The following is a 26,854-nucleotide window of genomic DNA, read 5'->3' as shown; positions in this document are numbered from 1 at the left end:
CACCGTGTCTGAGCACCGTCGAAGAAATTGCAGCGGTGAACCGCAATCGCTATAGCGCGGGCGACATCACCGCCGACCAAGATGATATGGTCACGGGCCTTCTCTGGTCGGACCCGACAAACGACGTGCCCCTGTACAAGCGCAACCCACGCGGCTGCGGCTTTCTGTTCGGTCCCACCGCGTCGTCTAACTTCTGTGCAGCGAACAAGGTGGACTTCATCTGCCGTGCGCATCAGGTGGCGATGAATGGTTACTTCTGGACGCACAACGACCGCGTGGTGACGGTCTTCTCGGCGCCGAACTACTGCGGTGTGAACGGCAATAAGGGTGCGGTGCTGGTCGTAAACGGTCACAACCGGCGGCCGATCTTGAAGCAGTATGAGAGCATTGAGGCGGAGGAGGAGGCGCCCGGGCCTCGACCTGTGTTCCCCTACTCGTCCATGTTCTCGTGAGCGCTGAAGATGACTAGAAGGGAAAAAGGAGAGGGGGAGGGAGATGTGAAAGGAGAAATGCACGTCAAATGTGATGCTCTGCTTGTGGGGGTTTCTGGATTTTTTGTTCTCTTCTCTGGGCTATGGGTTGTTTGGACACCTGGTTCCCTTACGCTTGATAATTCTCTTTTTGGGGAGTGTAGAGGCCGCCGTGCGTCACGAAGAAGCGCATGTGCGGTGTCTGCACGATGGCCGCCAGAGGCAGATCGAGGAAGACTTTGTTCACCGCGCTCCACACCGCACCCCCGGCCACGGCGCCCAACGAGGACGTCGCCTCCGTCAGGAACCCGTACACGCGCGACGTCTTCTCCTCCTCGTGGTTGCCGCGGGTCAAGTATACCAGCGAGGGGTACTCCACCTTCAGCGCCAACAACAGAAGCACCACCTCCAAACTGTGCGGGCCGCGATCCACGTAGTCGCCCATGAAGAGGAAGTGGCGGTCCAGGCCGCCGGGGTTGCACCGACGGCGGTCGTACTGCTGGCACAGCACACTCGTGTAGAGATCCTGGAACTGGCCGTGGATGTCGCCAACGACGATGAGGGTGTCGTCGGCGGGCACGTCGAGCTCCAGCAGGCCCGGCTCGGCGGACAGCACCTGCGTGGCGGCCGTGCACAGCTTCGTGATGTTGTCCTCCGTAAAGAACGTCGGCGGCGGCGGCGTCAGGCGCGGGCTCCTGCTACGTCCATTGACGATGGACACAGATGCAGGGGGCAGCCCAATGTCACGCTGCTCTCCACGACACAGCAACCACTCAATCATCGCCACGAAGTCCCCGCGTGCGGGGGCGGCGCTGAAGAAGGGCGGCCGCGCCGCATTTGGCCTCAGCTCCTCCTCTTCCAGGCTCGCGAGGGCACTGCTCGCCGACGTATCCGTCACGAAACACAGCGTGGAGCAGCTCCGACTGACCGACCGACGGGCGGTGGCACGCGCGTGGTTGCCGACGACGGGCGTTGGCTTACCGATGGCGGACGAGGAAGCCGCCGCGGCCTCCGCAGGGCTCCCAGCGCTGGGCTGACCAGCACCGTTATTATGATTACTACTACTGCTAATGATGCAACCTCCCTCGCCTGAGAGACGCATCTTTGGTGGCACTGCGGGCTGCGCATCGAGGAACGGCTCGTGCGTCGCTGATGCACCCTGGCGAGGTAGAGTAGAAGCGGCACCTGTTGCGGCTGCGGCTGCGGCGATCCCACTACTTTTGGATCCTGCCGTGAGCACCGGTGGCGGCGTGGTTTGGTGACGCACGGGCACCATCGGAGCAGACGAGAGGCTGCGCGGACGCGTAGTGGGTGGATTGCGGGGCGTGGGGGTGGTGGCCACTGGGGTTGTCGCTGTTGTCGTCATCCCCACACGCGGGCTGACGGGTACAGCCCCACGCGGCGTCACGATGAACGTCGGCGACCTGAGCGTTATGGAGGTGCCACGTTGCGAGGCGGCGGCGTTGTCGGCGTTGATCCGGCCGACCAGCTGAAGTGGTGGGACCGCGTGGGCAGCCTTCCCCTTCGTACCGGCGGCATCCGCTTTGGACCGCTTGCTCTCCAGTGGAATCAACGTGCCGGCCGGCGAGGACGACTTCCGCTGCGGCAGCCACGCGGTGACTTTGCGGGTGAAGCTCGCCGCGGCGGACGGCGCCTGCGCGCAGAGGGCGTTGGTCTCTGGTGACAGTCCCGCCGGTGGTGAGACGGAGGCGCAGGGGGACGTGGACGGGCTGGCCGCGACGCTGCCGGCGCCGGCGCCGTAGGTCGTGTAGGGAGTAGAGTCTTCATTAAACGGATCGCCGTCGTTGCTGCGGAAGGAGCTGAAGGGGGCCCGCGCCTCGCTTTCAGAGGTGCGCTGCCGCCGGGACGCGCTCAGCGTGCTATGCGGCATGGTAGCACAACGATGAAAACCAACAAACCAACCAACAAACGCAAAACCACGAGCGGAGAGGCGTACCTGTGCGAGTACGCAATTGAGGTACGGAGGCTGAAACGCACAGGAGAGGTGAAGAACACACAAATCGAAAAGCACAAGGCAGATAAGGATAGAGCTGTTTTTGCATGTGACGCGTTACGATGAGAAAAGGCGGCGGAGAACGTGGGAGGGCGACTTCGAGCGCTGCACGTTGACCTTCGCTCCGCGCTTCTCTCTGCCCTCCTTTCTCCTTCCCTCGTCGTACACCACGCTTATCACAGTGAAGCGGTGACAAAGGAGAACAAAGAAAAAGAAAAAACGAAGACGAGCAGAATAACTCCAAGACGCACCACGATACTCCCTTGGGGATTGCGTATTCGCGCCTCAAAAGCCCCCGGCGTGGTAAAATGAGAAGAGAGACGAAAAGGTAAGGAGGAAAGTAGATCGGGGAGCAACAGAACTCGAAGACAACGAAGCGGACGCACCCAGGAGCATTGAACACGCGATTTAGCCTACGAACTACGGCAGAAATAATGATAGAAATAATAACAAAGAAGGAAAGAGAAGCGATAAAAGCAGCGCAAGACGAGCGCCCCCTCCCCTCCCAAAGAGACGAGGCAAATCTGGCTACGAAGATTGAAGGCAAACGAAAAACAGGCAAAAGAAGATCACAAAGCGAAGGAGAAAAAGACGAAAACAAAACTTCAAGTAAGCGAGAGAGAATGAAAAATCAACGGAAGAGAAGCCGAGGCCAAAAACGAGCCAAACATACAAGTTAAAAAAAGGAGCTGGTACAGTGAAGGTATTCGAAAGTGAAGACCGTGCAACGACAGCGCTGAAGACTGACGAACACAGAGGAAGTAGATGCGCAATTGGTCGTAGTTGTGTAGTCAAGATATAAACTTCGAAAAAAAAGGGAGGTGCGTCAAACATAAAACGAGATGAACTTCACGAAGCTTATCGAGTAAGCGGAGAGGGAGGCGGAGGGGGGGGGGGAAATGAGTAGGTTTCTTCGCTGTTCTTTGTTTTTGTTTGTGTGTGGATAACTAACTGCGTTTCTTTTTCCGGACGCGTTTTAACATGAAGGGTGATGATGATTTAGGCGTTTTTCTTATATATATATATATAGAGAGAGAGAGAGAGAGAGAGAAAGCCAGAACGTTCTTTTTGTTCGGTGATCTCTTCGCACCTGCAATAGATGTGACAAACACGAGCTTTCGTCACGTTGAAGAATAAAAGCAAATAAAAAAAAGAAAAGAGAGAAAGAGAGAAAGAGAGGTGACCGTCTTGCCAAAGGAAGAAGAATAATAATAATGAAAGGGGTATTGAACAGCGCCGGCACTCGGTCGGGGCGACTCCCTCAAGCTGCCTCAGGCCACAGTGCTGATAGAGGTGGGGAGATATATATTAAGAACTCTGCTTACGGTCTGGAGGAAGTATGTATATCTAGATAGATGAACAATATACATTCATACACATACAAACAAAACTAAGATGTGTGTTTCTTTTTAATGAATATACGTAGAAGTCCTGAACGCACGTGAGACGAGAACACGAAATAGAGAGACTGACACAGCGGACCTCCCCTCTCCTCTTGTATTATTTATACTTCCTTTCTTTCTTTGGGAGGACTGGGGGACGTTGAGGAACGAACTGCTTGAGCAGGCGGAGGAGAGGCGCCAGTCGAGCAGGAGGGCGGCAAACACCGTTGTGAGCACGTCCAGCCCCACAAGGAAAACAAAAGGATCGCGCGCCACGCACGAGAACGGATGGAAAAAGAAGAGAAAGGCAGAGAGGGAGAGAGAGAAGTAGGAAGAAGATGGAGGAATATTGTAAACTGGCAGGACACACGCTTGAGAAACAAAGCTGCTTGCACACGCCGTGCATTCTTTAGACATCAATCCCTCCTTCTTTTTAATACTTATGAACGAGCATTAAGAATACGAATAAGAATCATACAATCATGCCTGTATTCTACCGTTTTGCAGCAGCTGAGGTAGCGCAGGGCAGCGTTTTTTTTTTTTCTTCTTCTTTTTTGAGGGGGAAGACGTTCTTCTGTGCTCGTTGGACAAAGAGAGACAAATGAATGTAAAATGAAAATGGAGGCGCGTGCGGTCCGTGGGGGAAAAGCAGTAAACCTCTGCCAACGCCCCGACTCGTCATCCCACACGCCCCGCCATTCACAAAAGCTGTCTCTGCTTGAAATTACTTTACGCGGCCCTTCCCGAGAACATGCGGTCCTTTCTGCTTCCGAACCGTGGCGCCGGGCTTCGTCTTCCCAACGGTCGCCACATCCCGGTGCGTTGTCCTCTGCTGGCTCGCCGACGGCGGCGGCGGCGGCACTTTCTGTTCGCCCTTCTCCTCCTCCGCCTTTTTGCTTATGAGACCGCCGCAATCGCAGATGTTTTCTGCCGGGCACGTCAAAATACCGTACTCCGCCGCCATCTCGACCACCACCGGGTCCGACGTGATGATCACCGTGGGCCGCTGCAGCTTCTTCTTGAAGTACACGGCACACAGCACGTACAGCCGCGTATCGTACGAGTTGGCCGGTATCTTCAGCTGCTCGAGGAGCTCTGCATCGTACTCATCGACGCGCTGCACCGTCACACGGAACGTGTCCTTCGTCAGCAGCACGTGCTTCTTCAGATGCAACTTCTCGTAGTTGAGGAGCTCCTTCGGCCGCAGCGGCGACTCGGCCGACGATGCAGCAGCAGGGGGGCCGTGAAGGCTAAACGCAGCCTTTGAGCTCGTTTTCGCGTTTTCATCGAAGAAGTCCAGCGCCAGCTCCGGCACGATCAAGTTGTTCGCGTAGCCCGCCCCGGTCAGCGCCTCCATCGTGGACGCCACAACGTCGCCGATCGCGTTGTGGTCCAGCACGAGGACTGCCTCACGTGGCATCTGGCCGCGCAGCACGGGCTCGAGGGATGGGCAGCCGGCCGCACGCAGTCGCGCGAGAGAGCCTCTCCAGTTTGGGGCGTCAGTTGCGGGATCCATGGGAAGAACAAATCGAGGTAAGATAATATAAGACACACACAAGAATGATGATGATACGTGTATACTGTGTGTCGGTGATATCAACAAAACGCGGCGAAAGTGCTGGAAGACTCCCTGTAGACGCCGTTCACACACACGCACACAACAAGCGCTCCTTCCGAATACAATTCTGAAGAAAAGTCCGGAACGGCACGCTACGCGGCAGCTCTCACCCTCCACTCGCAAGCCCCCACAAACAAAGTAAAAAGGCAAAGAAAATTGCACCAACGATTTCTGCGTCGTTTTGAAATGTGGAAAAGAGTAAGGAAGGCGGGGAGGGAAAGACATAAAGGGAACAGCTACGACGAAGAAGCAGCAGAACGGAAATCGTCAAAGAGCGGCGCAACGACGCACGCGCACCGCGAAAGGAAATCGTTTCCCTCCTCTTCCGCTGCCCTCATCCGCCAGCGTCGACATCGTTCTCACGTGTAGTCGGATCAGACCGCGATACGCTAGAGACGCAGCGCAGAGGCAGAGGGGCAAGAGCCAAGTCCATTTCGCTCCGGTGCTCACCCCTCCCCCTTTCCCTACGAGAAGTGGCAGCTCCCCAAAGCATGCTCTTTTACGATGAATAGCACATTCACACAGCGGCCTACTCTACGATCATTCCTTTGAGTATGTGTGTGTGTGTGTGTGCTTGTGTTTTGCGGTGGCGGTGGCGGGAGGTGGTCCACCTCACCGGTTCTAACGTACAGGGAAAAAGGGGGTGAAGAAGAGGTGCATACACCGCGCCTGCGCGCAGCAACGAAAGTCACGTCATATAGCGTGTGTGAAGCCGCGCAGTAGCAATAAAAATAAAAACAGTAGCGACAATATATGAAGGAGCTTCTTGACGGCAGCAACCGTGCATACGAGGGCCAAATAGAACACACACACACACACCGGGATAGCCTGCAGCTTTTAAAACAAAATAAAGCGTATAATACATCGGTTTATTGGGTTGGAAGAACAAAAAAGGGGAGCCATGTTAATTCACATCTGTCGGAACACGACAATAAGAGAGTGAAAGGCCGTCCTTACTTCTTCTTTGGCGCTGCGGCGGCCTTCCGCTGCGCCGCCTCGTCCTCTGGCGGTTGGAAGTCCTTGACCGGGTTCGCACGGCGCATCGCGGTAGGCAGCGTCGCTTGAAACTCCTGGAACTTGAGCCGATCGGCAGAGCTCAAGCCCTCTGTGGTCGACATGGCCGGCACAAACTCCTCCGGCGCGAGCGGGTGCTGCGGCAGCCGCTCCAGCCGTCGCTGCGGCAGCGTCTGCGCTACGGCGTCGCGCAGCTGCTTGGCGGAGAAGCCGTCCATCAAGACCGCGACGTGGCGCAGGGCGTCGTTGATAGGCGCCGTCGTGGCGGCCGCGGTGTCGGAGAGAGGCGGGAGATGCCCCGCCTGCAGGCGCTCATTCACAAACGCACGCAGCAGCTCCTCGCGTGCGGTGTAGTCTGGTGTGGCAAGGTGCAGCGCGCGTTGGAAGTACTTGCGTAGCGGCGTCATATCCACCGTCCATGGCGCACAGGACGTGGCGATCAACAAGACACGATCGGTGGGCTGCAGGCTGGCGATGCCTTTGATGAGCTCCTTCTTCAGTTTCTTTCCACGGGCTGCCTCGGCATCCTTCTTGGCTCGCTTCCCCTTCCCGCCCTTTCCGGGGAAAATCTTTTCTACGTTGTCGATGTAGATGACGGAGGGCCCCGCCAGCCGCGCCGCGTAGAAGACGATGTGCACCATCTTGGCAATCCCCTTCGTCGTCACGAAGTTGCCGGCCGACAAGTTGAAGAAGCGCGCCCCGCTTTCATTCGCAATGGCGTAGGCGAGCAGCGTCTTGCCGGCGCCGGGAGCACCGTAGAGGAAGAGACCACTCGGGTGAGGGGCCAGGTCGTGGATCACCTGCGAGCCCAGCGGCAGCACACCGTACATCGCCGCCGCCGCGCGCACCTCGGCCGCCGACGGGTCCCGCAGCCACGACGCCTGCGCCGTGTACGCGTTGAAGATCTCTTCCAGCTTCTTCTGTGGCATCCCGACGCTCGCCTCCACCTCCGCGTTCCACCCGCGTAAGATGCGCGCCCACTTCTTCTTGAGCTCGTCGTCCGGCCCTTGCACACGCAGGGCGCGGTCCAGCGGGCCCGCCGCGACGCCGGTAGAGCCGATAAATGACATCAAAGTCACCTCCGGCGGCGGCAGCTGCAGTTTGTTCTCGTATATGGTGGTGTTCAGCATCGTCTCGAGGTTCTCGCCCTTGGTCGGGTCCCGCAGCTTCGGCTTCTTCACCTTCTTCTCCTTCTTGCCCTTGCGACCGCCTTTCTTCTTGTTCGCGTTCTTCTCCGCCTCGAGCTTCTCCTTGAGGTTCGTCACCTCCATCATGACGAGCTGGTCCACGCACCGCCGCAGGTCTTGCATCACGCCACGCGGCCCCTCCAGCAGCTCCTGTCGCAGCAGGCCGTCGTCGCACAGCTGATCCAAGTCATCCTGCTCCACCGCGGTCTGCTGGAACTTCTCTCGCCACACGGCGTTGTAGCGCTCCGCGCCGGCCTTGAGGTGGTCGGCGAAGACACTCGCCGGCACCGTCGGCGCACCCGCGTCACCACCGTCGGCCGCTGCGGCAGCTCCGGCACCGCTTTTGCGGCTCGATGACGAAGCCGGGCGCGACGACGACGACGCTCCCACCACCGCGGAAGCCGCCGCCTTCTCAGAGGAGCCAAGCGCAACGGATGCTGCGCGACCGGATGCCCTGCCCCCACCGCCGACGCCGACGGTGCTCTTCCGGCTGCTCTGGCGATCGCCTTCGCCGCCGTTGTTGCTTGTCGCGGTGGACGATCGTCCAAGCAATGCCAGGCTGCCGCCCTCGTCTACGCTCGGCACGTCCATGATGCCATCCTTCGCCTTTCCTTCGAGCCGCGACTGCGCGAGGTGCATGAGCACCTCGTCCATCATCTTCTCCAGTGTCTTGGGGCCTTCTTGGTGGCGCAGCTGCTCCTCCATCGCGAATGTTTTCTGCGTCAGCTCCGCCTGATTGACGCGCTGACGTGCCTTGCGGTCCTCGCGGCGCACGCCCGCCGCCAGCTTCGCCTGATCGCTTCGCACCACCGCCGTGCTGGCCATCCCGAGCAGCTCCCGCTCCTGCTGATAGCGCGCCTTCGCTCTCTTTTGTTGTAAGTAGCCGAGGGCGATCTTCTGCACGATGGTGGCAGCTCGCTCCCTCCCGGTCAGCGACTTCAGCTCCGCTCCGTAGGCGGCCGCGTACTGCTGTTGTCGGTAGAGCTGCAGCTGGATGGCGGCCCGCTGCCGCGCCTGCCGCCCCCGTTCGGCCAGCTGGAGAACGCGGACGGCCTCGGCCAACGGCATCGGCGGCTCATCACTCGCCGCTGCACCTTCGCCGTTCGCCTTCGCAGCCGCCGCGCCAGCTTCCTCGCTGGCCTTCGACGGCAGCGGCGGCAGTGCCTTGGTGGGGTCCTGCGCGAAGAGCGTCGGGTAGCGTGCCGCTGCCACAGCGACCGGTGCCGCATCCGGCTCCGTTTCCAGGTAGTACTGCTGCAGCGACAGGGCGTAGGTGCGATCCTTCTCTAGGGCCTCGCGGCGGTCTTCCAGCACGTAGGTGGGCAGCGGCGGGTCCAGCTGCGCCGGTGACAGCTTCATCTCCTCCAACGTATCGTCAAGCAACACGTAGTCGCCGCAGTGCTCGACGATGTTGTGGCGTGCCTCGAGCATGCGACCCAAGCAGCTGTCCAGTACGGTCCGCATGTCTTGTCGTCGCTGCGGCTGCAGTTCCGTGTCATGGATGCCTACGAGCTGCTTCGCAAGTCGGACGTAGCGAACATAAAGGGCCAGCCAATACTGGGTGTAGTAATGCTGCTGTGCTTTTGGATCGTCTGACACGCGCAGGGCGCTGATCGCGACGTCCTCCTGCTGCAGCTCCGTCAAATCAGCCAGCACCTGCTGGTACTGGCGCTGGTGGGATAGGTTGGACATGGCCGAGAGGGAGAGGGAGATAAAGGTAATAAAAGCGTGCCTCTGTATGTGTGTGTGTACTTGTTTTGAATGTGAAGTGCGCCGTTATATCGTCGCCGCAAAGGTAATAGAGTTTCTTCTAACTACTGTTCTCTTCTTTTCCAACCCCAACTCTGTCTACCGTGTATGTGTGTGTACGTGAAAGGCAAGGATGCGTAGCGGGAAAGGATGAAAGAGGGAAAGCCGCGCCAGCGCAGCAAGACAGAGGCGACACCATCGCGAAGAAGAAAAATGTCGAGCGCTGCAGCGCAACGCAGTGCGCACGTTTTATTATTATTATTATTATTATTTGCGACACGCGCGTGCAGTCTTCTTTGGATTTGCTTGCGGAGCGCAACCGTCGCCGCCACCCATAAATGCCGCCCTTCTTTACCTTCGGTGATTTTTGTTTTCTTTTCTGCTTCTTTGTGCTCGCCGAATTCTCTTGTCTCTCTCTCTCTCTCTGGCTGAGCGCAGCCGCACCCGCGCGGCAGCATCCAACGGCTGAGGGGAAAACGCACTCAAAAAAGCGTGCGTGCGGGCGTGCGTGTGTCTCCGCAAAAAGGGCCAAAGAACAGTGAAGTCGGATCGCACGAGAGGCGAGAAAGCCGGCCACGACGGCCAAAGCAAACAATACAGGAAAACGGACGCAAAGCAGGCGGAACACGAGGAGATATTGAAAGCAAAGGCGAACAAACCAAAAAAAAAAATGCACAACGGGCAGGTCAACATACAGACGCGCGATGAAGGACACCCACGCAAAAAAAAACAACAACCCGTTCATGATGGGGGAGAGAGAAGGCCCCACCGTCTCCGGCAACGGCGGCGGCGGCGACGGGGAAGCAAAAGTGGGAAACCTAATACTGAAAAAAGAAAAAGAAGAAGAAGTAGCGGCACAACAGCGATTCAAAGAGAGGAAGAGAACGTGTGTGAGAGAGAAGAACGAAAAAAAAAACATATGTATGTATGTATACAATGGATTCAGTAGAGGATGTCGAGGCGCCACTTTGCTTCCCCATGTACCCTCCACCTCTCCGCTGCTCCTGTCCTCTCGCCGCTGCAGGAAAACCAGAAAAAAAAAATGGAAACCACAATGATTACCCCTCGAAGAAAACAAGAAACATGAATGAATAAAAACAATCAAATAAATGAGCGAGATATGTCTCTCCTATCTCGGAGAAATCTGCTTCGCTGTCTTGCTGATCGCAACTGCCTCCCCGGCGTGTCATTTCATCCCGACGACGCTCCCCTTTCCCCTTTTCGTAGTAGTAGGAGTATTTTCTTTCTTTTTTTGAATACCACCACACAGCTTCGCGTGCTCTCCCACCGTGCACCCCACGCAGCTCTGCAGGTGATCGCAGATGGACACCTCGATAGAAAGAATATGTATACAAATATAAAGAGGGTACAACCGTAAAACACACATTCACCAGCAGACATGAGAGAAACGAATCGAAGCACAATGAGACGGTCGTAGCACACGTGCGCGCCGTGGCCGAAGGCGGCATGACTTTCCATTAGGCGAAAGCAAAAAAAAAAACGGGAATTCCGTGCTGAGCAGCGTTAAACGTAATAATAATTAGTGTACACGAACAGTTCTACCGGAAGGAAACCGCAGCATCTCCTTTTCCCTCATGAAAATAAGTAATTAAAAACCCCTAATGCCGCACCACACAACTCGTTAATCAACCACACACACACACACACACACATACAATAGGAAACAAAAAAAAATAGAGAGCAACAAAAATAAGTAAAGAGAAACCGCTAATGCTTTACATTTTGCCACCGTTTTGCAGCGAGTACTGACGCTCCGCTACGTCGCGCAAGGTCGGGAAGAAGTGCTTCTGCATCACCTTGGCGCTCAGCACAAATACGAGCACCGTGCTGAGGTACAGAATCATGTAGAACCAGTACTTACCGCTGCTCCAGAGGGTGTAGGCGTGAAAGTAGAAGCTCGTATCACCAAACAGAGACGGGATCGCCGAGTACACAATGAGGAGCAGCATAAAGAAGATGTAGGAGAGTCCTACTCCGAGCACCTGCAGCCACTGCCAGTAGCGGATGTGGAGCGCAAAGCGGGTAATGACGACTGTGAGGACACCACAGAAGATTAACGTGCCGCTCATCTTGCCAGTGTAGCGCCGGTTCGAGCCGTCGAGGTCGATCATCGTCGGGTAGGCCATGAAGAAGATGGCGATGGCCGTGACAACCGCCTCGATGAACCAGCGAGCCTGCAGTTTGAGGTTGAAGTACTCGCCGTGCGAGAGCGGACTGTACAGCTTCGGCCGCTCCAGCAACGCCTCCTCCGGGAGGTCCTTGTCGAAGATCCCCATAAAGAAGGGCGGGATGCTCGTGAGGACGACGTTGTAGAACGTGAGCAGCCACCCATCAAACGGTGTCTGCGAGGAGAAGCCGACGAAGAAGGCGAAGATGAACTGACACACAGCGATGATGACATTCTTGTAGAAGCTGACAAGGATGCAGCTGGCGTTGCGGTAGAGGGAGTAGCGGCCGTGCACGGCGCAGAGGCGGCGGAGATGCTTGAAGCGCGGGATGGCGTAGTCCGCCGCGAGGGCCGCCTGCGCGCCCTCCAGACCGATAATGCCGACCCCCACGCGTCCCTCCTGGATCATCGACACGTCATTGGCGCCGTCGCCAATGGCCAGCGCCGTCAGCCCGTACGACTTCTGAAACATGTGCACAACGTTCGCCTTCTGAATCGGCGTGAGGCGGCAGCAGACGGCGGAGTTCACCTTCTGCGACAGGTCGAGGAACTTGTCGAAGTAGTGCTCCATCGCGATGTTCAGTGCTGGCCCGTCGACGACGAAGGTGCAGCGACGTGCCTGATCGCTGCCGCGCAGGGCGACGTGCTGCTCAATCACCTCCAAGTCACGGCCGACCTTATCGATCGCGCTCTTGACGGAGGGGTCGAGGTGACCGATATCGATGTGGTCCACGAAGTCGGTGCGTGGGTCGCACAGCGTGGACGTCGTCGCGATGGTGACCGCCGTTTCTCTCTTGTCGCCCGTCAGCATCCACACCACCACGCCGGCGCTCAGGAAGAACGACAGCGTCTCCGGCACCTCGTCCTGCAGCTTGTCCTCGATGGCGGTGGCCCCGACGATGCGCATATTCTTTTCCATCTCAAGGCAGACCCGATCCACCTCCTCACTGCGGTTGTGCAGCAGCTTGCCGGCTTCAATGAAGCGGCTGTTCCACCGCTCGAATTGGGCGCGGGTGATGTCCTTCGCGCAGACGAGCAGCGTGCGCAGCCCCGTCGACGACATCTCCGTCAGCGAGCTGTCCACCTGCTCCATGTGCGCCTGCACGTCCGGCTCGCGGCTCAGCTGCGACCGCACAAAGCTGTCCGCACCTTTGTTGTATAAGGTGATGCGCTTCGTGTCGCTGTCCTCGACGATGATGCTCATCATCTTGCGATCCGGCGTGAACTCCAGCGTGGCGAGGATGTTGTACGTCTTCTGCGTGTCGTTGGCGAGCTGCAAGGTGATGGCGCGCGTGGTGCGGTTGACCAGGCGAAACCCAAGCAGTGCGGCTGTCTCCACCAGCGCAACTTCGTCCGGCGAGCTACCTTCGTAGATGATGCTTTGCTCCTGATCCGTGTCCTTGAAGGGCTGGATCGTGTTGCACAGCGCCAGGGCTAGGAAGTACTCCTGCACCCGCCCCAGCCCGTTCGAGGCCTCCTCCTTGCTGAGCTGCGCCTTGCAGCCCTCTAGGTCGTCCGCATCAATAGGGAAGCCGAGGGCGTCGCCGTGCTTGAACTTCATTACATTCTCCGTAAGCGTGCCGGTCTTGTCGCTGAAGATAAACCGTACCATCGCCAGCTGCTCGTTCAGGTTCGACGTGTTCGGCTGGCAGTGGCGCCAGCGCCCCGACATGTACTCCATCATGTGACAGTCCACGCGCATCCACTGCGCCTGGATCACCTTGCACAGCTCCATCGTGATAAACAGGGAGATGGGCACGCAGTAGCTAAACAGAATGAAGTAGGCAAGGTAGCGGTAACCCCACAGGTGCCCGTTTTCGTGCTCCCTGAGGAAATAGTCTAGATACACAACATCGCTGTGCCGGTGGTTCCACCACACCGCGAGGGAGGCGATAATGAAGAGCATGATGTTCTGAAAGATGAAAATTAGAATAATAAGCACGTTCAGCTTTCGGTCCAGGTTGGACGACTTGGGCGGCCTCTCCTTCAGGTTGCGGAACATCTTTGTGTCGACCCCCGCGTAGGCCACCATGCCCCACACCCAATCCGTGTTTCGTAGCACGCAGCCGCGGTAGAGGAACTGGTCCAGCGACAGCGCCAATTCCTCGCCGTTCAGCTCGAGCATGCCGTTCCACGACAGCAGCCCCGGGTCTGGCATGCTCGTGTGGAGCACACCCGTGCTGTTCTGAATCGCCGCCACGCTGCTCAGCGTCCACGTGGGCTCGAGCGCCTTCCGGCTCTTCAGGTTCGTCTCACCGTCCAGGTTGCACGTGTCGATGAAGGCCTGTCCTTCGTCGACGGAGGAGGAGAAGAGGACGACATCGGCGCGCACCTCCTCGCCGTTTTTGACAAACACCGCGTCGCCTGCTTGCACGTCTTTGCTGGGCACCGGCACGAGTTCGCCGCCCCGCACGACCGTGGCCGCGATAGAGTTTGCCCGGTTATCGGCCTGGTGGCGCCGGATGTCTTCAATCCCTTCTTTGATGAGGGCGACCACCAGCACCACCACCAGCGGCGCCACCGACGTCGCCGGGCTGACCGGCGACACGCCCGGAATAAGACTAAATATCATATTAATTAAAAAGTAAACGTTGCTCACCCGGGTGAACTGGAAGAGGAGGCCCAGCGGGAGGAAACTCCAGAGGGTGTATTTCGAGGTGCAGATGAAGTTCGACGGGTAGTTGAAGGGCGCGTTGGCGGCTGCGTCGTTTAGGTACACAATCACCTCCGCCTCGACATCCTCGTCCTGGCTGAGGCGGCCGCAGCAGAGGGCATTGCAGAGCTTGTCGGAGAAAATGGCTCTCGGGAAGAACCTCCGCCAACCCGGCTGGCGCCCCGACATGACAAGGTCGGCTGGATTAAACAAAAAGAGAAGAACAACAACGACGACGACGACAGCAACACAAAGCAGCTGGCCTCAGGGCCGGTGTGCGCTAAAAGGGCAAAAAAGAAACAGCTGCAAAGGAAAGACAAGTAAACGCCCCCCAAAACAAAAAAGAAGCTTCCGAGAACGCGCAGTACTGCAATTTCTACAACAATTTATGATTATGATACTAACAACAATAATAATAACAAATAAGATGTATGCGTTGCTAGCTACAACAACGGACAACAGTCGTCAACCGTAGCTGTGCAACTGCGCGTTGAGGTAGAGGAATAACGTTACAGGAGAAACGAATGGCAATTGAAATGCAGGAAGAGGAGGAGGAGGATGAAGTCTGTGTGATTCTTCGCGTGAGTGGCTGTGTCCGTGTGTGGCGGCGATTATGTCGCAGGAGAACAAAATTGTGCTGCAAGGATGTCGTTGCCGTTGGTGGAGATAGGCGCACCCACCCATAATGCGTCCCTTGCTATCCCTCTTAAGCAGCTGCTCCCCCGTCAAGGAATCCGAAAAAAGACAGTTACGTCCGATGAGTCCATAATAATAATTATTATTTGTTTTGGAGGGGAATGAACGATGCTTCTCTTTTTTTCTTCTTCTCTTTCTGACTTGCCGCGGAGGTCATCGGCATACACGCGACGCGGCAACGTCAGTCCCACCCGGCAAATGAGAGAGGGTGCGAGAGCGCGAAGACAGCAACCGCACATCACCGCACCGTGAAAAGAAAGGTTCAAATTAAAGTTCGACGTGTGAAGGACACGAGCACCGCATTTTATTATCTTTGAATTCTTTTGAAGAAAGTGCCAGCCAGAAAAAAAGTCTGAAAGGCAACGGTGAGTTGAGAACGCTGTGAACCAACGGCACACACACACACACGCAATGATGTGCAGCTTTCAGTAGTGGAGTCTGTTCACACACAGTCTGCAGCATGCGCTTTACACAGGTCCTCCGCAAGGAATCTCATCGGCGGTTACACCCAGTAGCACCTGCAAATCCGGCCTGGCGGCGAACCAGCTCGCACTCAGCCCGGTCTCCGCGCAGTGGGCGGCATGATACCCCTGCGTGACCGCCAGCCAGCAGTTCTCCTTGTCGTCGTCAATCAACACCGCATCCGTGCTCAGCCAGCGTGGAAGCAGCAGCGGCGCAGGGGAGGCGTACCGACACGCAACGCTGTCCAGCGCCTCGTGCGATGAGCAGCTGAGACTGGCACCGTTGGCATCGTTGTGCTCCTCCGCTGCAGCAGCAGCAGCAACAGCAACAGCAGCGGCGGGCGACGTGTCTCGTGCGTTGCGCCGCTCCTGCAGCACCTGGAGGTGAAAAAGCTTTCCCGGTCCTGCGATGGACTTCGGCAGGCAGACCGTGTCGTCCGGGCTCGTCAGGTACGTCCGGGTCGGCGGCAGCACGGCGGAGAGCAGGAGCAGCACCACCTCCGGCACGCTGAGCTCGCACCAGTGCTGATCGGCCGCCCCCTCCGTCAGCGAGCAAATCGCCAGCTCGTGCCCACGGCGGGTCACCGCCTCACAGAAGCCGCGGAAGAAGTCGACGTCGACGAAGAGGGCCCGCAGCTCGCGCGGCGACATGGACTGCACCGCGCGGAATGAGAGGGAGCTCAGCGGGTACCGCAGCACGGTCAGATCCAGATCCAACACCACCAGCAGCGGAGAGGTGACGGTGGAAAAAGCGGGGCCACGGCGCACGTGCACGTGACGGTTGAGAAGCATCCCCGCCATGATACAACTCTCTTCACCGCTGTCGTCGCCGTCGTGAGTGTCGACAACCGCTGCTTCTTTGCTCCTCCACGCACCTGTGCCGGCCAACCACTGCGCAGAGGAGAAGGCGGTCCACAAAGTCGGCACGGGTGTCGTGCTGGGCGAGGCAGAGAAAACTGCATCGACGAGGACATCAAAGGAGTCCAGGGTGGAGTTCACCGCATCCACCAGCGAGTACCACCACGGCGTCGGCGTTGGTGGCGTCGTCGTTGCTGCGATGGCGATGGTGGTGGGTGAAAGCGTTGATGCGGTCGTGCCGGGCAGCGACGGTGACGGGTGCGAGGCGGCGGTCGGCGTGCTCGTCGTTGGCGAGGACGGCCCGTTCGTGATGGGCATGAACTCCTCGCGCTCGTCAAAGCGGGGCATCGCCAACGTGCGCTGCGAGAAGGGTTGCGGTCGCGTTGGTCGAAGCTGCGGATTGTGCGGAGAGACGCCGCCGCATCCGCGTGGTGTGTCTTGCGGCAACGGACAGGAGTCGAGACGCAGCGACGGCAGAAGCTGGGTGAGTTTGGCGCTGAGTTTCTCGGTAAGACGGCCGCGTTGGCTGCCGCCGATCATGCTGGTCAACGCAGCAACAGGGAAGTGCGGCGAATGCAGCAACGCTTCGCACTCGCTCGCCGGTGCGGAGGGCCTCGAAGCTGACCCAGCTACCTCATCCAAGCCTCTTCCTCCTCCTCCTTCACCTTTTCCGATTTCCTTTTCCTTTTTGCGGCTCTCTGTGCCCGCACAATAGCTTTTCAGCTCACACGCGCGAAGCTGCGGTGTGTTCTTGTACCCGAGCACATCCGCTGCGGCGACCTCGCCGATGAGGAGCTCCGCGACGCTGCTGTACCACTCCAGCAGCAGCTGCCGCAGCATTTCCTCAGGGGGCGGTGCGTCGTTCGGCAGGTGCAGCACCGGCGGAGGGGGGACACCCCCTTTAAGTGCGGACGCGGACAAGAACGGTGGCGCAGGCGGCGTGCCAGCGTTCATCATGCCATACGGTTGGGAAAGAGAAGAAGGAAAAGTACCTGTATGCGAGTGCATGTGCGGGGCGGACTTCACGGAGGTGGGCCGAGGCGCGTGCAGTGCGGCACAGCAGGTTCACCTCAACACCGCCAAAACGAAAGACAACTATAGGCGAGAAAACAAAAGCTCCGTTTCAGTCTCGAGGCGGACGCAGAGGAGCCAGGAAACAGCTAATACAAATATCAGGATAAAAAGATCAAAGGAGAAAAACAAAAAGAATGCTGGTACATGTCCGTGCTGCTGAAAAACCAGAATGAGCAAGCACAACAGAAGTGTCGGTACCACCCCTCTCAGCGTGGGTGCGAGAAACAAACCTTGTGAGCCAGACAGGGAACTCTGCGCAGCGCGTACGCCCTGAGCGCAATTCCCATCCCGTGCAAAAGGAAGGGAGGAGTTACGAAAGGAGCGAAAGTGCAAGGAGAGAGTCGCCACAAAACTGTACAGCAAGAACAGAACAGAATAGAAGGGAGTTCATGTGCTTTCTCCCCCCTCTCGCGTAGTGAGAAAGTTGCCGTAAGGGAAACAAACGAAGCTCGCGCATCGTCCAACAGACCGCAGTAGAGCCAGGTTTCAAGCTGCACATGACACGAGGTGTTGCGTCGACCACTTCGCCGGCCGCAGCACCGCAGAAACGCTGGCCCGCTTCCTCCTCCTCCCTCCTTGTCCAGTTGTGCGCTGCCACTTTATGGTCTAGGCAAATTTAACGGACGCTTTTAGGTGCAATAATTGAACTAAAACATCCAGCGATGACGGAGGAAGAGAATGTGCTGCAACAGGAAGAAGGAAGGAAGGAAGACAACGTCTAACACGGATGTTTGTTTTTGCGGTGGTTGCGAGAGAAAAGGGAAAAGGGGGAAGGGGGGAAGGGCGTCGAAGCAAAGCAGCGCAGTCGGAGAACACAGCAGCGACGACAACAACAACAACAACACGAGAGAGGAGAAATAAACGACTCACACACATACACACAAACGCCGAACTTGCTTTCTGCCGCCGCACACGATCAGGCACTTTCAGCAGATCGTCGCACCTGTCGCTGGTGCAGCTGGGCCGCCACCGACGTCAACAACAGGGCGAGCTCATCGAGGTCCGGTTCGTCCGTCTGGGCCATCGACATCTCCGTGGCGGACTCAGCCATCTCGCTCTGCTCCAGCAGTTCTTTAATCTGCAGCAGCGACTCGCGTAAGTGACGCGCCTGCACGGTGAAGTGTTCGCTTGTGAAGCTGTTGCTGGCACTGACCTCGCCGGAGTGCTGCTGCTGCTGCTTGAAAGCCTCTGTCCCTTGCAGTTGTACCTGCGGCGGCTGCGGAGGAGACTTCGCGACAGCGCTGGCGGAGCCGCGCAGCACGGCGTCGTCGGCACGCGTGGTCGCACCGATGTCGTCCCGCCGCGGGTCCGCACGCCGGGGCGGGCTGTCGGACCACGACAGCGGCACCGACGACGCGAGGCGGGTGCGATCGCCACCTGCGGCTGCCGGGACTTCCGCGTTCTCCTCCTGTCCGACGTGTCCCTGTGCGTTGTCGGAGGCGCCTGCCGTAGCGGCTGCCACAGCGCTGCGCAACGTCTGCGAGTCCACCGTCGAGGCAGACACGTCGATCATGGAGGCCGACGCGGCGGTGCTCACGGGAGCTGCGTTTGGCACCGTTCGCGGGTTCGCACTGTCCCGTGCACGCGGTGCGGCGAAGTGTGTCGGGTGGGCGATGTCGCCTTCCTTTTGCGGTAAGGGTGGCGCGGACGTGACCGCTGTGGATGCGGATGGTGGTGGGGCGTCTGCGGGGACCTGTGGAGTCGGTTGCTGTTGAGGTTGGCGCGCTACCCCGCCCGGGCGTGGCGTGCGGGGGTGCTCGTTGCCACGATTCTCCTGCTTCTGCTTGGCGTAAAAGCCGGTTAGCTCGTCAAAGCGTTCATTCAGCTGACGGCTGGACGGCGCACCAACCGAGACGGTACGGCGCTGCCGTGGCGCAGGTGCAGGCGGCGTTGCTTGACTCGCCACGGTTCTGGCAAGGTGGCGCGGCGTGCGAGCCGCTCGTTTCGTGGAGGTGACGGTCGTGGTGGTGGTGGTGGGCCGCGCTGTTGCTGCAGCAGGGGCGGCGGGCGCAGGGGCTCCTCTCGCGGGCAGCGTCAGCGGCGCCACCGCCGTGGTGGCTGTGCGGGAAGTGGGAAGCGGCGGCACGACCGGCCGCGACGGCTTCACCTCGGCCTTCTGCTTCTCCACCGCCACCGGCGCCACGGGCGATCGCAGCGGCACATCCGGGTGCGGCGCCGACGACGCACGCAGCTCCACGGAGTCCAGCCGATACGCGTCGATGCCGGCGGTCCCCATCGCATAAAAACGCACCTGGCGTGCTGTCTCCTCCACGTCTGCCACCATCAACGCAGCGGCGGCGCCGATGACGCAGGAGGCAAGCAGGCGGGGGCTGTCCGACAGCCGCCACACCGCCACGGCGCGGTCCACGCAGACCACCGCGACGTCGGGCCGATGTGCCGCCACCGCCGCCACGACAGCCCGCCCCGCCGGTGCCGCGTGCACGAGCGGCGTCGCAGCCCAGCTACACGCAGAGCCGCCTTTCCACTGCACAAACGCACAGCTCGCGGCAGCTAAGACGAGAAGTCCGCCGCGGCAGGGCAGCACACGCTGGATCACGTCGGGGTGCGTGTAGGTGGATGCGGAGGTGCGCTCTCGATGCTCCGACAGACCGACGGCGACGATTGTGTTGCGCTGCACCGACACGACGCGGTCGCCTTCGGTGGTCACCGACGCCAAGGTGGCCTCGGCAGCAGCGGTGCTGCATGTCGTGGCTGCGGCGTGCCCACCAGCGTGCACGAGCAGCGCCTGCGTCCCATCTGGGAGGGACACGCCGCCGTCGCTGCCGCCGCTGTCTGGGTTCGTCATGCACTCTATGTAGAAGCTTTTCTCGCTCACCTCGCCCTTCTTCACGGTGCCCCAGCCGCAGCGGTAGCGACGCAGGCGAGGAGGCAGCCCGCTCTTCGGCAGGGACACCAGCGCGTAGAAGGACTCCCCGACGGCGGAGCTGGCAAGGCTGGTAATCGTTTCTTCATCGCCGTTTCCTGCCGCTGCTGCGGTGGCGAATGTGCTTACTTCCGCCACGGGAGAAGTCGCCGTGCGGCCGTACGCGACGAGCGCGCGACGCTGCGTGTCGTAGAGCACCACCGTGCCCGAGGCGGGGTGGAGCGTGACGCAGGTGGAGGCCACCGCATAAGCTGCCACCAAGGCACCGTTGGCCGCCGAGACGAAGAGCAACAGGTGCGGCGTCCACCAGCACCACAGCGCGTCGGAAACCACAAGCCACTGCACCTCGCCCGCCTGCGTCACGAAGGCGCCGTTGCCGCTTGCGCGGCGTGGGCACGAGGCGAGACAGTTGGGGAAGAAGGCGCTGCGGTGAAGGGCTAGGCGATGTGTGCCGGCCCTGCGCCCGACCGAGTGAGATGACATCGCACCACTGCGGTAGAAGAGAAGCACCGTGCTGTCGTCGGCCGCCACGGCGCCGGTGAAGGCGTCCGCCGTCTTCGCCTCTGCCTCTCCCGTGCCGTTCTTCTCCAACCCGGCACCGGCTGGCGGCTCCAACTTGATGCGTCCCTGAAACTCCCAGCTGCTCGCGTGGAAGAAGCGCGTCAGTTCGCCAGTCAGCACGAGGCTGTCCCCCGCATACACGCAGAGCCCCGTCGCGGCGGGCACCTTGCAGTCCATCCACCGCGTCATCGCACCACTCGTGGCGTGCAGCGCGACGAGGAAGCCACTCGCTGTCAGGGCGATGTAGGCGTCCTCGCCTTCGGCAGGGCCGGCGATGCAGTGGGTGTACTCGGCGTCTCGCAGCTCCGTGACGGCGCTGCACGGCCGACTGAGTACCATCAACCGACTCCGCTCGCCGTTGCTGTTGCCTCCAGCACGCGACCCCGCCACTGTTTCCTCCGCGCTGCCGCTGTGGTGCTGCGTCTGCACCGTGAAGAGACACACTTTACCCGCTTGGCAAGCGGCGAAAGATAGGTCGAAAGAGAAGCTGCACATCGATTCTAACGGCGCCATCGCCCCTCGCCAGAGCAGCGCGTGAGTGTCCATGCACCACAGCGACAAGCGGTACGGCGCAGGGTCCGATAAATGACTGGAGAGGAGGGAGGAGAAGGCGAGGTAGTGAGCCGCCTCCGTAAACAAGAACGTCGCGCCGTAGGTCGCGTCGCCGGTAACGCTGCGCGGCAGCTTCGTCGACTCCGCAAAAATCGGTTGGGAAAGCGATGTGACGTAGAGACCGTGCTGCTGCGTGCCGACGCACACGATATCCCGCTCGGGGTGCCCGCTCACGAATGCCACCGCCTCGTCCGCAGCACTCAATGAGAACACGCGCATTTGGCTTCGCCATCGCAGCTCAATCGAGGAGGTCGTGGACGGCGGCGACGTCACGTCGACCACAGCGACGGCGTTGTCGGTGGCGGCGTAGACGACGTAGCGGTGTCGGTAGGCGGTGCAGCAGCGCTTCGGTGCGGTCACGGCGTGGCCCACGTGCCACTGCGCGGAGAGCGGAGTCGCAGGTGCCGGCGCCGACGTGGACGATGTCACCGGCGGCATTATTATGGTTTTCTTTTTCCCCTCCTGCGTTTTTGTGTTTGTGTTGCTCGAGGTGGTCTTCTACGGCTGTCTACGTGCGTAAGGAAGCATAAAGATATCTATACGTAGATAGCAGGAGACGGGGTAACAGCGGACGATAAAGGCACGAGTAACGAAGAATTCGTGCGAGGCAAGAGGTGCCGTTGTTTCTTCTAATTCTTCAGGTGCTTCCTTTTCCCTTTTGGACCGCACGGCTCCGGCGCGCCGTCCTCGTCAAGTTTTCGGTGTCAGTCGAGGGAGCTCCACAACGCTCGATACGGTGAGCCGCAGCGTTCAAAGACTCCGCTAAAGAGAGAGAGAGAGGGAGAACAGTAACAAAAATGATAACAATAGAAACGGAATAGATGAAAAGGAAAGGAAAAGCAAACGCCGAAGAGTTGTGTGGGGCGGCGGCAAAGGAACGCCTGCGGGGCCGCGCCTGCTGAGAGGACACACAGAAATGAAATGTGTGTATGTGTGTGCTTCTGCTGTTTCGTGAGTACTGTAAATGATCCACTGCATGCGCGAGAGAAGAAGGGGGAGGGGCGAGACAACGAAGAAAGGAACCGTAAAGAAAACAGGGGAAAAAGGAGGAGCGTCAACGGTGTTGGACTGCGCGTCAAGCAGCGGACGAGGGAGAAAACAGAAACGCCATCTTTTCCGACCGCATGTCGAAGCGAAGAGTGGGCCCAAAAACGGGCCGGTGTGGCTCCCCGTGCGAAACTGCTATGAGCGGTGCACAGACACACACCAAGCCAACACACACTCACAGAACACCTGCAGGTGCACTTTGGTATGGGCGGCCTTCTCTTCACGTACCTTTTTTGTTTGCTGCGTTTGTAGTTACAGTAAAGAGGGGAGGGCCGCATTGGCCCTTCTTCATCTCCCCGTTCCCCCCCCCCCCCAACCAAGCAAATCGCTCCTCCACCAAGGAGAAAAGCCAAAGTCCGCCAACGAGCCGAGTGTTGACTCGCGGCGCCCGCACCAACGCGCAGCCAGAAAGAAGGTGAAGCGAAGCAGCAATGCAGAAAAAAAAAGGAAAATATCACTAATAGTAGTAATGAGAGAGTGAGTGAATAGCAGCAGTGATCGACAGCACCCGAGGCAGCAATGGGAAACGGAGGGTATCATGCGCACCACAAAATGACAGTGACAACTATGCAAAACAAAGAAGGAAAGAGAATCACGCAGCGACAGCTCGAACAAAAAAAGTAATTTAAAACCTTCCCTACCGTTTCATCACAACACCTCCCGCATCGCACACGCCGTCGGCTCATCCGAGTCGAGAAACTGCTGAAAGCGGCGGCGGGCCGCGTTCACGTTCAGCTTATGCAGCTCCACGCTCACCTGCGGATCGGCCGACACGACCAAGACGTGGGTGCACTCCGTAAAGGGGTACAGCATGGCTGTGAAGGACTCCGTCGCAATGCTGAGCCCGCCCAAGCTCGTCGTGTTGTTCATGCAGCTCAGCTTGAAGTGCTTCACCGTCTCGCTCACCTCCGTCGTGCGCAGCTCGCCGTTGCCCTGCAGGAACGGCGGCGCCGCAGCGGCGTCCTTCGCGGCGGTGCGGGTGACGTGCGTCAAGCACAGAAACGTGCTGCGCTCGTACAGCGCGACTTCGACGGCGTCGCACGCCACGGCGATGCCCCGCATCGTCTCCACGAGGACGTCGCGGTGCGGCACGAGCGAGCGCACGACGGAGCTGTAGGCGAGGTAGAGGGAGTCGGACCAGATGCTCGTGCCGAAGAAATCGATGTCCGCGCCGTCTTCGGGGTCGATGCAGTTCATAATCTCCTGCTTGCGGGCCTCGAAGATCTCCTGGCGCATGTCGCGGTGAATCAAATCGATCTTGTGCAGCAAAACAAAGACTTTGGCCTTTGGACTGTACTGCCGGATGTAGCGCATTGCCTCCTTGAAGTAGTTCAGCATCTCCGGCAGCTTCCAGTCCGTCGTGGCGCTTCCGCCTTCTCCGCCGCCACCGATGCTGCTACTCCCCACGCCGCTCGCACCGTAGCTGTCGCGGCTCATGCTGTTGATGTCGAAAACAAAGAGCATTACACCAACGTAGCGGAAGATGTACTCCTTCTGGCGGCTGAGGTACTCGGAGACGTAGCGGTGCTGTCCGCCGCAGTCCCACAAGTTGAGAAATAAGTTCCGCAGGATGTGCACCTGGCTCTGGTCGAGCGAGATCGTAATGCCGAGGCGCAGGGCGTCCCGGGGCAGGTAGTTGTCGAAGATGATGCTGCGCATGCACGTCTTACCCGCGCCGCCGGGCCCCATCAGCAGCAGCTTCTGCATTTGTTTCTGATCCATGACAGCGAGAAAAGACGTGTGCGGTTGTGAGTCGAAGGAAAGCGCACGAGTGCGAGATCGCACGTGTCACCGTGTGCTGCGTCGAGATGCTCGATATACAAAAGATGGAAGCTGCAAATGCACTCACCGGACGGGAGGCGGGGGAAGGCGATCGTAATAGGCACGGTATACTCTCTTCCTTTTTATTGCTATTGCTCTTCACTTTCCTGCTCGCTTCCGGTGAGCGTGCCGCATCACATGTGCGGTGTGTGCGCAGTCAGTCCCGGAAAGAACAACACCAGCAGCAAGAAAAAAAAAGGGAAGGAGGAGGATGAAGGAGAGAAAGAATGACCGCGTACGCGGGATGACGTGATGTGTGCAATGCGGCAGAGCAGAGATCACCTCTTCAGTGACGGTATTCTTATGAACGCAAAAACCAGCCCTTTTTCCTTGGCAAAATGCTGTGCGCGCTGAGGTGTACTGAATGCGCGGCATGACGAGGAGAGGAGAGGCAGATGTGCTCCAGGTCGGTGGCGGCAACGTTCACCCCGAGCGCACGACTGCTGCCTTCAGACCTCTCTCTTCCCCTCTAAAAAAGGAAGGGAGAATTCTCTTTTTCAAAGCGTCTTAGCGCTCCTCATCGCCCCCCCCCCCACCACACACAAACACGGCAGAGTGCTGAGTCCTGAGAACAGTTATTTCATTTTTTTTTCGTGTGTTCTTGCGAACGGAGGCAAAACAGCAAAGGTAGAACGAGAATAATAACGCAGCGAGGCGGAGAACGAAGGGGATAACCCCCTCGTTTAGCGCAACAACTTAGATCAGGCGAGAAGAGAACACACACAGAAAACATTTAGGTGAAAATGCGGACTTTCCCGTTTAAAAACAAAAATAGACATCAATTTGGAGCTGAAAAAAGAAAAGGGGGAAAAAAAGAAGGCCGCAGCCGTCGCGCACGACGCAAATAACGCATTCGTAGATACAGATATATATTGTGTTCATATAAAACAGGCAAAAGCACTGAGAAAACGATTACATTAGAAGCCGGCACCGCGAGAAGAGCCGCTAATGATCGTCCACACACAGGAAAATCACGCAGAGTGCTTGTGCTGTTGCCCAAGACAGAAGAGGAGAGAACCCCCCGAGAACGAGACACGAAGCGTTTCAGGCGAACACCGCCAGACAAACGAACAAAAAGAAAGAGCAGCAACAAGAAAAAAAAAACAATTTTCTACACCGCAGGAAATTACTCAGCGAAAAGGAAAAGAGAATCATCACCACCACAACAACACCCAAAACGAACACATTCCCCTCGTCGATTCTGCGACTTCTACAAAGGAAATACAATTAACGGGAACGCTACGCCTTTGTTGGTCTCATCGCCTACGATGCGGGGAGCCCCAGCAACACAAACACGCCAACGTGCTCACGTGCTCAACACATAAATGTTGTTATTTTAAAGAGAAGAAGAAGAAAAGACAAAGAAAGCGAAATTGCAACGACGTTCACCAGTTAACATCAAAGGCAAACGAGCTGTATACTGTGGCGAAGAAACGCCAACGCATTCCTCCTATATATTTACATGCGTGCATGTGTGTGTGTGTGTAACACACTTGCATTTACGAAGACATTACCGTGAGAAACGTCAGGTGGTGGTGCAGAAGCCACACGTCAAAAGGCGAAGTTACACCCAACACTACCAAAACAAAGAATATATTTTTTTTTCTTGGGAACGTAAGAAACCAGGAAGGGAACGAGAAACACCGTGAGTGCAGAGGACAAGGAAAATATGCGCGGAGGCAACAACAACAAAACCACCACCAGCGCACAACAGGACAAGTAAAAGCGAGCGCGTGTATCGGCACACTATTATTATTATAAAGGAAAAAGGGGAAACAAGAACGGGGAAAAATAGACGGAGAAAAGAAATGTTATACCCCTGCCATGAACCGCAACGGCGTACCACACACACACGCACACGCAATCAAACAAGAAATTGAACACTCAGAGGGGACCGTATGTTGAAGTGCGTGCAGCGCGCAGATACGTTCTACAGCTCTGAAAACAAGAGCGACTCCGTTTTTGTACGAGCGGGATTGTGTTCCTTAATTATTTTCCAGTGGGGCATCGCAGTATGACGGTGCCTTTCCTTCCTTTCCGTTCCATTTCATGGAGAAAACCCCTTATAAATAAATATTAGTTTTTTCTTAAAGTGGAAAATTCCTCTTCTACCAATTTACGAAGAACTTCCTTTTCCTGCTGTTTCGATTCAAGTTGACGCGGTGGCGTTTAGAATCCCGCCAGCAACAACACACAGCTCACACCAACACCCGTTCGCTTTCGCACCGGTGCGCGAAGCCAAGAAGGGGGGGGGGGAAATAGGTTCCTCATTTTTCTTATGTGTATCTATAATGCCAACGAGGGAGCAGCTCCGCTGTAAAGAGAAGGAAGAAGAAAACAAAAAAACGGAAAGAATGCGCTTCGTTACGTGGTGTGAGCAGCTCTTACAACGCCAAAAGGAATAGGCTGACACACTTCATGTGGGGAGGGGGAGCCTCAAGGTGGGTGCTGTTCGCCTCGCACATTCCTCAAATATACATATACTTAGTCTTTCTGTATGCCAGAGGCCCAAACACACACACACACACACACACACACACACACACACACGAGGAGAAGACGAAG

At 57.9% G+C, this 26,854-nt stretch overlaps 8 protein-coding genes across 11 annotated transcripts; 1 reads left to right on the top strand and 7 right to left on the bottom strand.

The window, feature by feature from the left end:
• Nucleotides 1-86: 86 nt before the first annotated feature.
• ABB37_07704 (putative phosphoprotein phosphatase) lies at nt 87-452 on the top strand (the record flags this gene model as incomplete). Its single annotated transcript, XM_015806432.1, has 1 exon — nt 87-452. The coding sequence occupies one exon, from the start codon at nt 87-89 to the stop codon at nt 450-452; it is 366 nt and encodes a 121-aa protein (XP_015654796.1).
• Nucleotides 453-600: 148 nt separating this feature from the next.
• Nucleotides 601-2,361, bottom strand: ABB37_07703 (putative phosphoprotein phosphatase; the record flags this gene model as incomplete). Its single annotated transcript, XM_015806431.1, has 1 exon — nt 601-2,361. The coding sequence occupies one exon, from the start codon at nt 2,359-2,361 to the stop codon at nt 601-603; it is 1,761 nt and encodes a 586-aa protein (XP_015654795.1).
• Nucleotides 2,362-4,590: 2,229 nt separating this feature from the next.
• On the bottom strand, nt 4,591-5,657 carry ABB37_07702 (hypothetical protein; the record flags this gene model as incomplete). The annotated part of the gene is made up of 1 exon (XM_015806430.1): nt 4,591-5,657. Exon 1 carries the CDS (start codon nt 5,380-5,382, stop codon nt 4,591-4,593), a length of 792 nt encoding a protein of 263 aa, XP_015654794.1. The 5' UTR covers nt 5,383-5,657.
• Nucleotides 5,658-6,437: 780 nt separating this feature from the next.
• ABB37_07701 (hypothetical protein) lies at nt 6,438-9,535 on the bottom strand (the record flags this gene model as incomplete). The annotated part of the gene is made up of 1 exon (XM_015806429.1): nt 6,438-9,535. The coding sequence occupies exon 1, from the start codon at nt 9,375-9,377 to the stop codon at nt 6,438-6,440; it is 2,940 nt and encodes a 979-aa protein (XP_015654793.1). The 5' UTR covers nt 9,378-9,535.
• A 1,635-nt stretch (nt 9,536-11,170) lies between these two features.
• On the bottom strand, nt 11,171-14,760 carry ABB37_07700 (phospholipid-transporting ATPase 1-like protein; the record flags this gene model as incomplete). Of its 2 annotated transcripts, none has more annotated exons than XM_015806427.1 (1): nt 11,171-14,760. In XM_015806427.1, exon 1 carries the CDS (start codon nt 14,462-14,464, stop codon nt 11,171-11,173), a length of 3,294 nt encoding a protein of 1,097 aa, XP_015654791.1. In that variant the 5' UTR covers nt 14,465-14,760. The 2 variants fall into 2 exon arrangements, with proteins under 2 accessions (XP_015654791.1, XP_015654792.1); XM_015806428.1 differs by having other exon boundaries at nt 11,171-14,752.
• Nucleotides 14,761-15,438: 678 nt separating this feature from the next.
• On the bottom strand, nt 15,439-17,636 carry ABB37_07699 (hypothetical protein; the record flags this gene model as incomplete). Its single annotated transcript, XM_015806426.1, has 1 exon — nt 15,439-17,636. The coding sequence occupies exon 1, from the start codon at nt 17,296-17,298 to the stop codon at nt 15,439-15,441; it is 1,860 nt and encodes a 619-aa protein (XP_015654790.1). The 5' UTR covers nt 17,299-17,636.
• Nucleotides 17,637-18,280: 644 nt separating this feature from the next.
• Nucleotides 18,281-22,395, bottom strand: ABB37_07698 (hypothetical protein; the record flags this gene model as incomplete). Its single annotated transcript, XM_015806425.1, has 1 exon — nt 18,281-22,395. Exon 1 carries the CDS (start codon nt 21,857-21,859, stop codon nt 18,281-18,283), a length of 3,579 nt encoding a protein of 1,192 aa, XP_015654789.1. The 5' UTR covers nt 21,860-22,395.
• Nucleotides 22,396-23,116: 721 nt separating this feature from the next.
• Nucleotides 23,117-24,405, bottom strand: ABB37_07697 (putative ras-family member GTP-binding protein; the record flags this gene model as incomplete). 3 transcript variants are annotated; one of them, XM_015806422.1, is made up of 1 exon in its annotated part: nt 23,117-24,405. In XM_015806422.1, exon 1 carries the CDS (start codon nt 24,188-24,190, stop codon nt 23,117-23,119), a length of 1,074 nt encoding a protein of 357 aa, XP_015654786.1. In that variant the 5' UTR covers nt 24,191-24,405. The 3 variants fall into 3 exon arrangements, with proteins under 3 accessions (XP_015654786.1, XP_015654787.1, XP_015654788.1); XM_015806423.1 differs by having other exon boundaries at nt 23,117-24,401; XM_015806424.1 differs by having other exon boundaries at nt 23,117-24,398.
• Nucleotides 24,406-26,854: the final 2,449 nt, after the last annotated feature.

This window comes from Leptomonas pyrrhocoris, assembly GCF_001293395.1.
Source record: "Leptomonas pyrrhocoris isolate H10 chromosome Unknown, whole genome shotgun sequence".
In the NCBI taxonomy this organism is placed as follows: domain Eukaryota; phylum Euglenozoa; class Kinetoplastea; order Trypanosomatida; family Trypanosomatidae; genus Leptomonas; species Leptomonas pyrrhocoris.
Note: the sequence above shows the minus strand (reverse complement) of the source record. Positions and strands in the feature narration are given on the sequence as shown.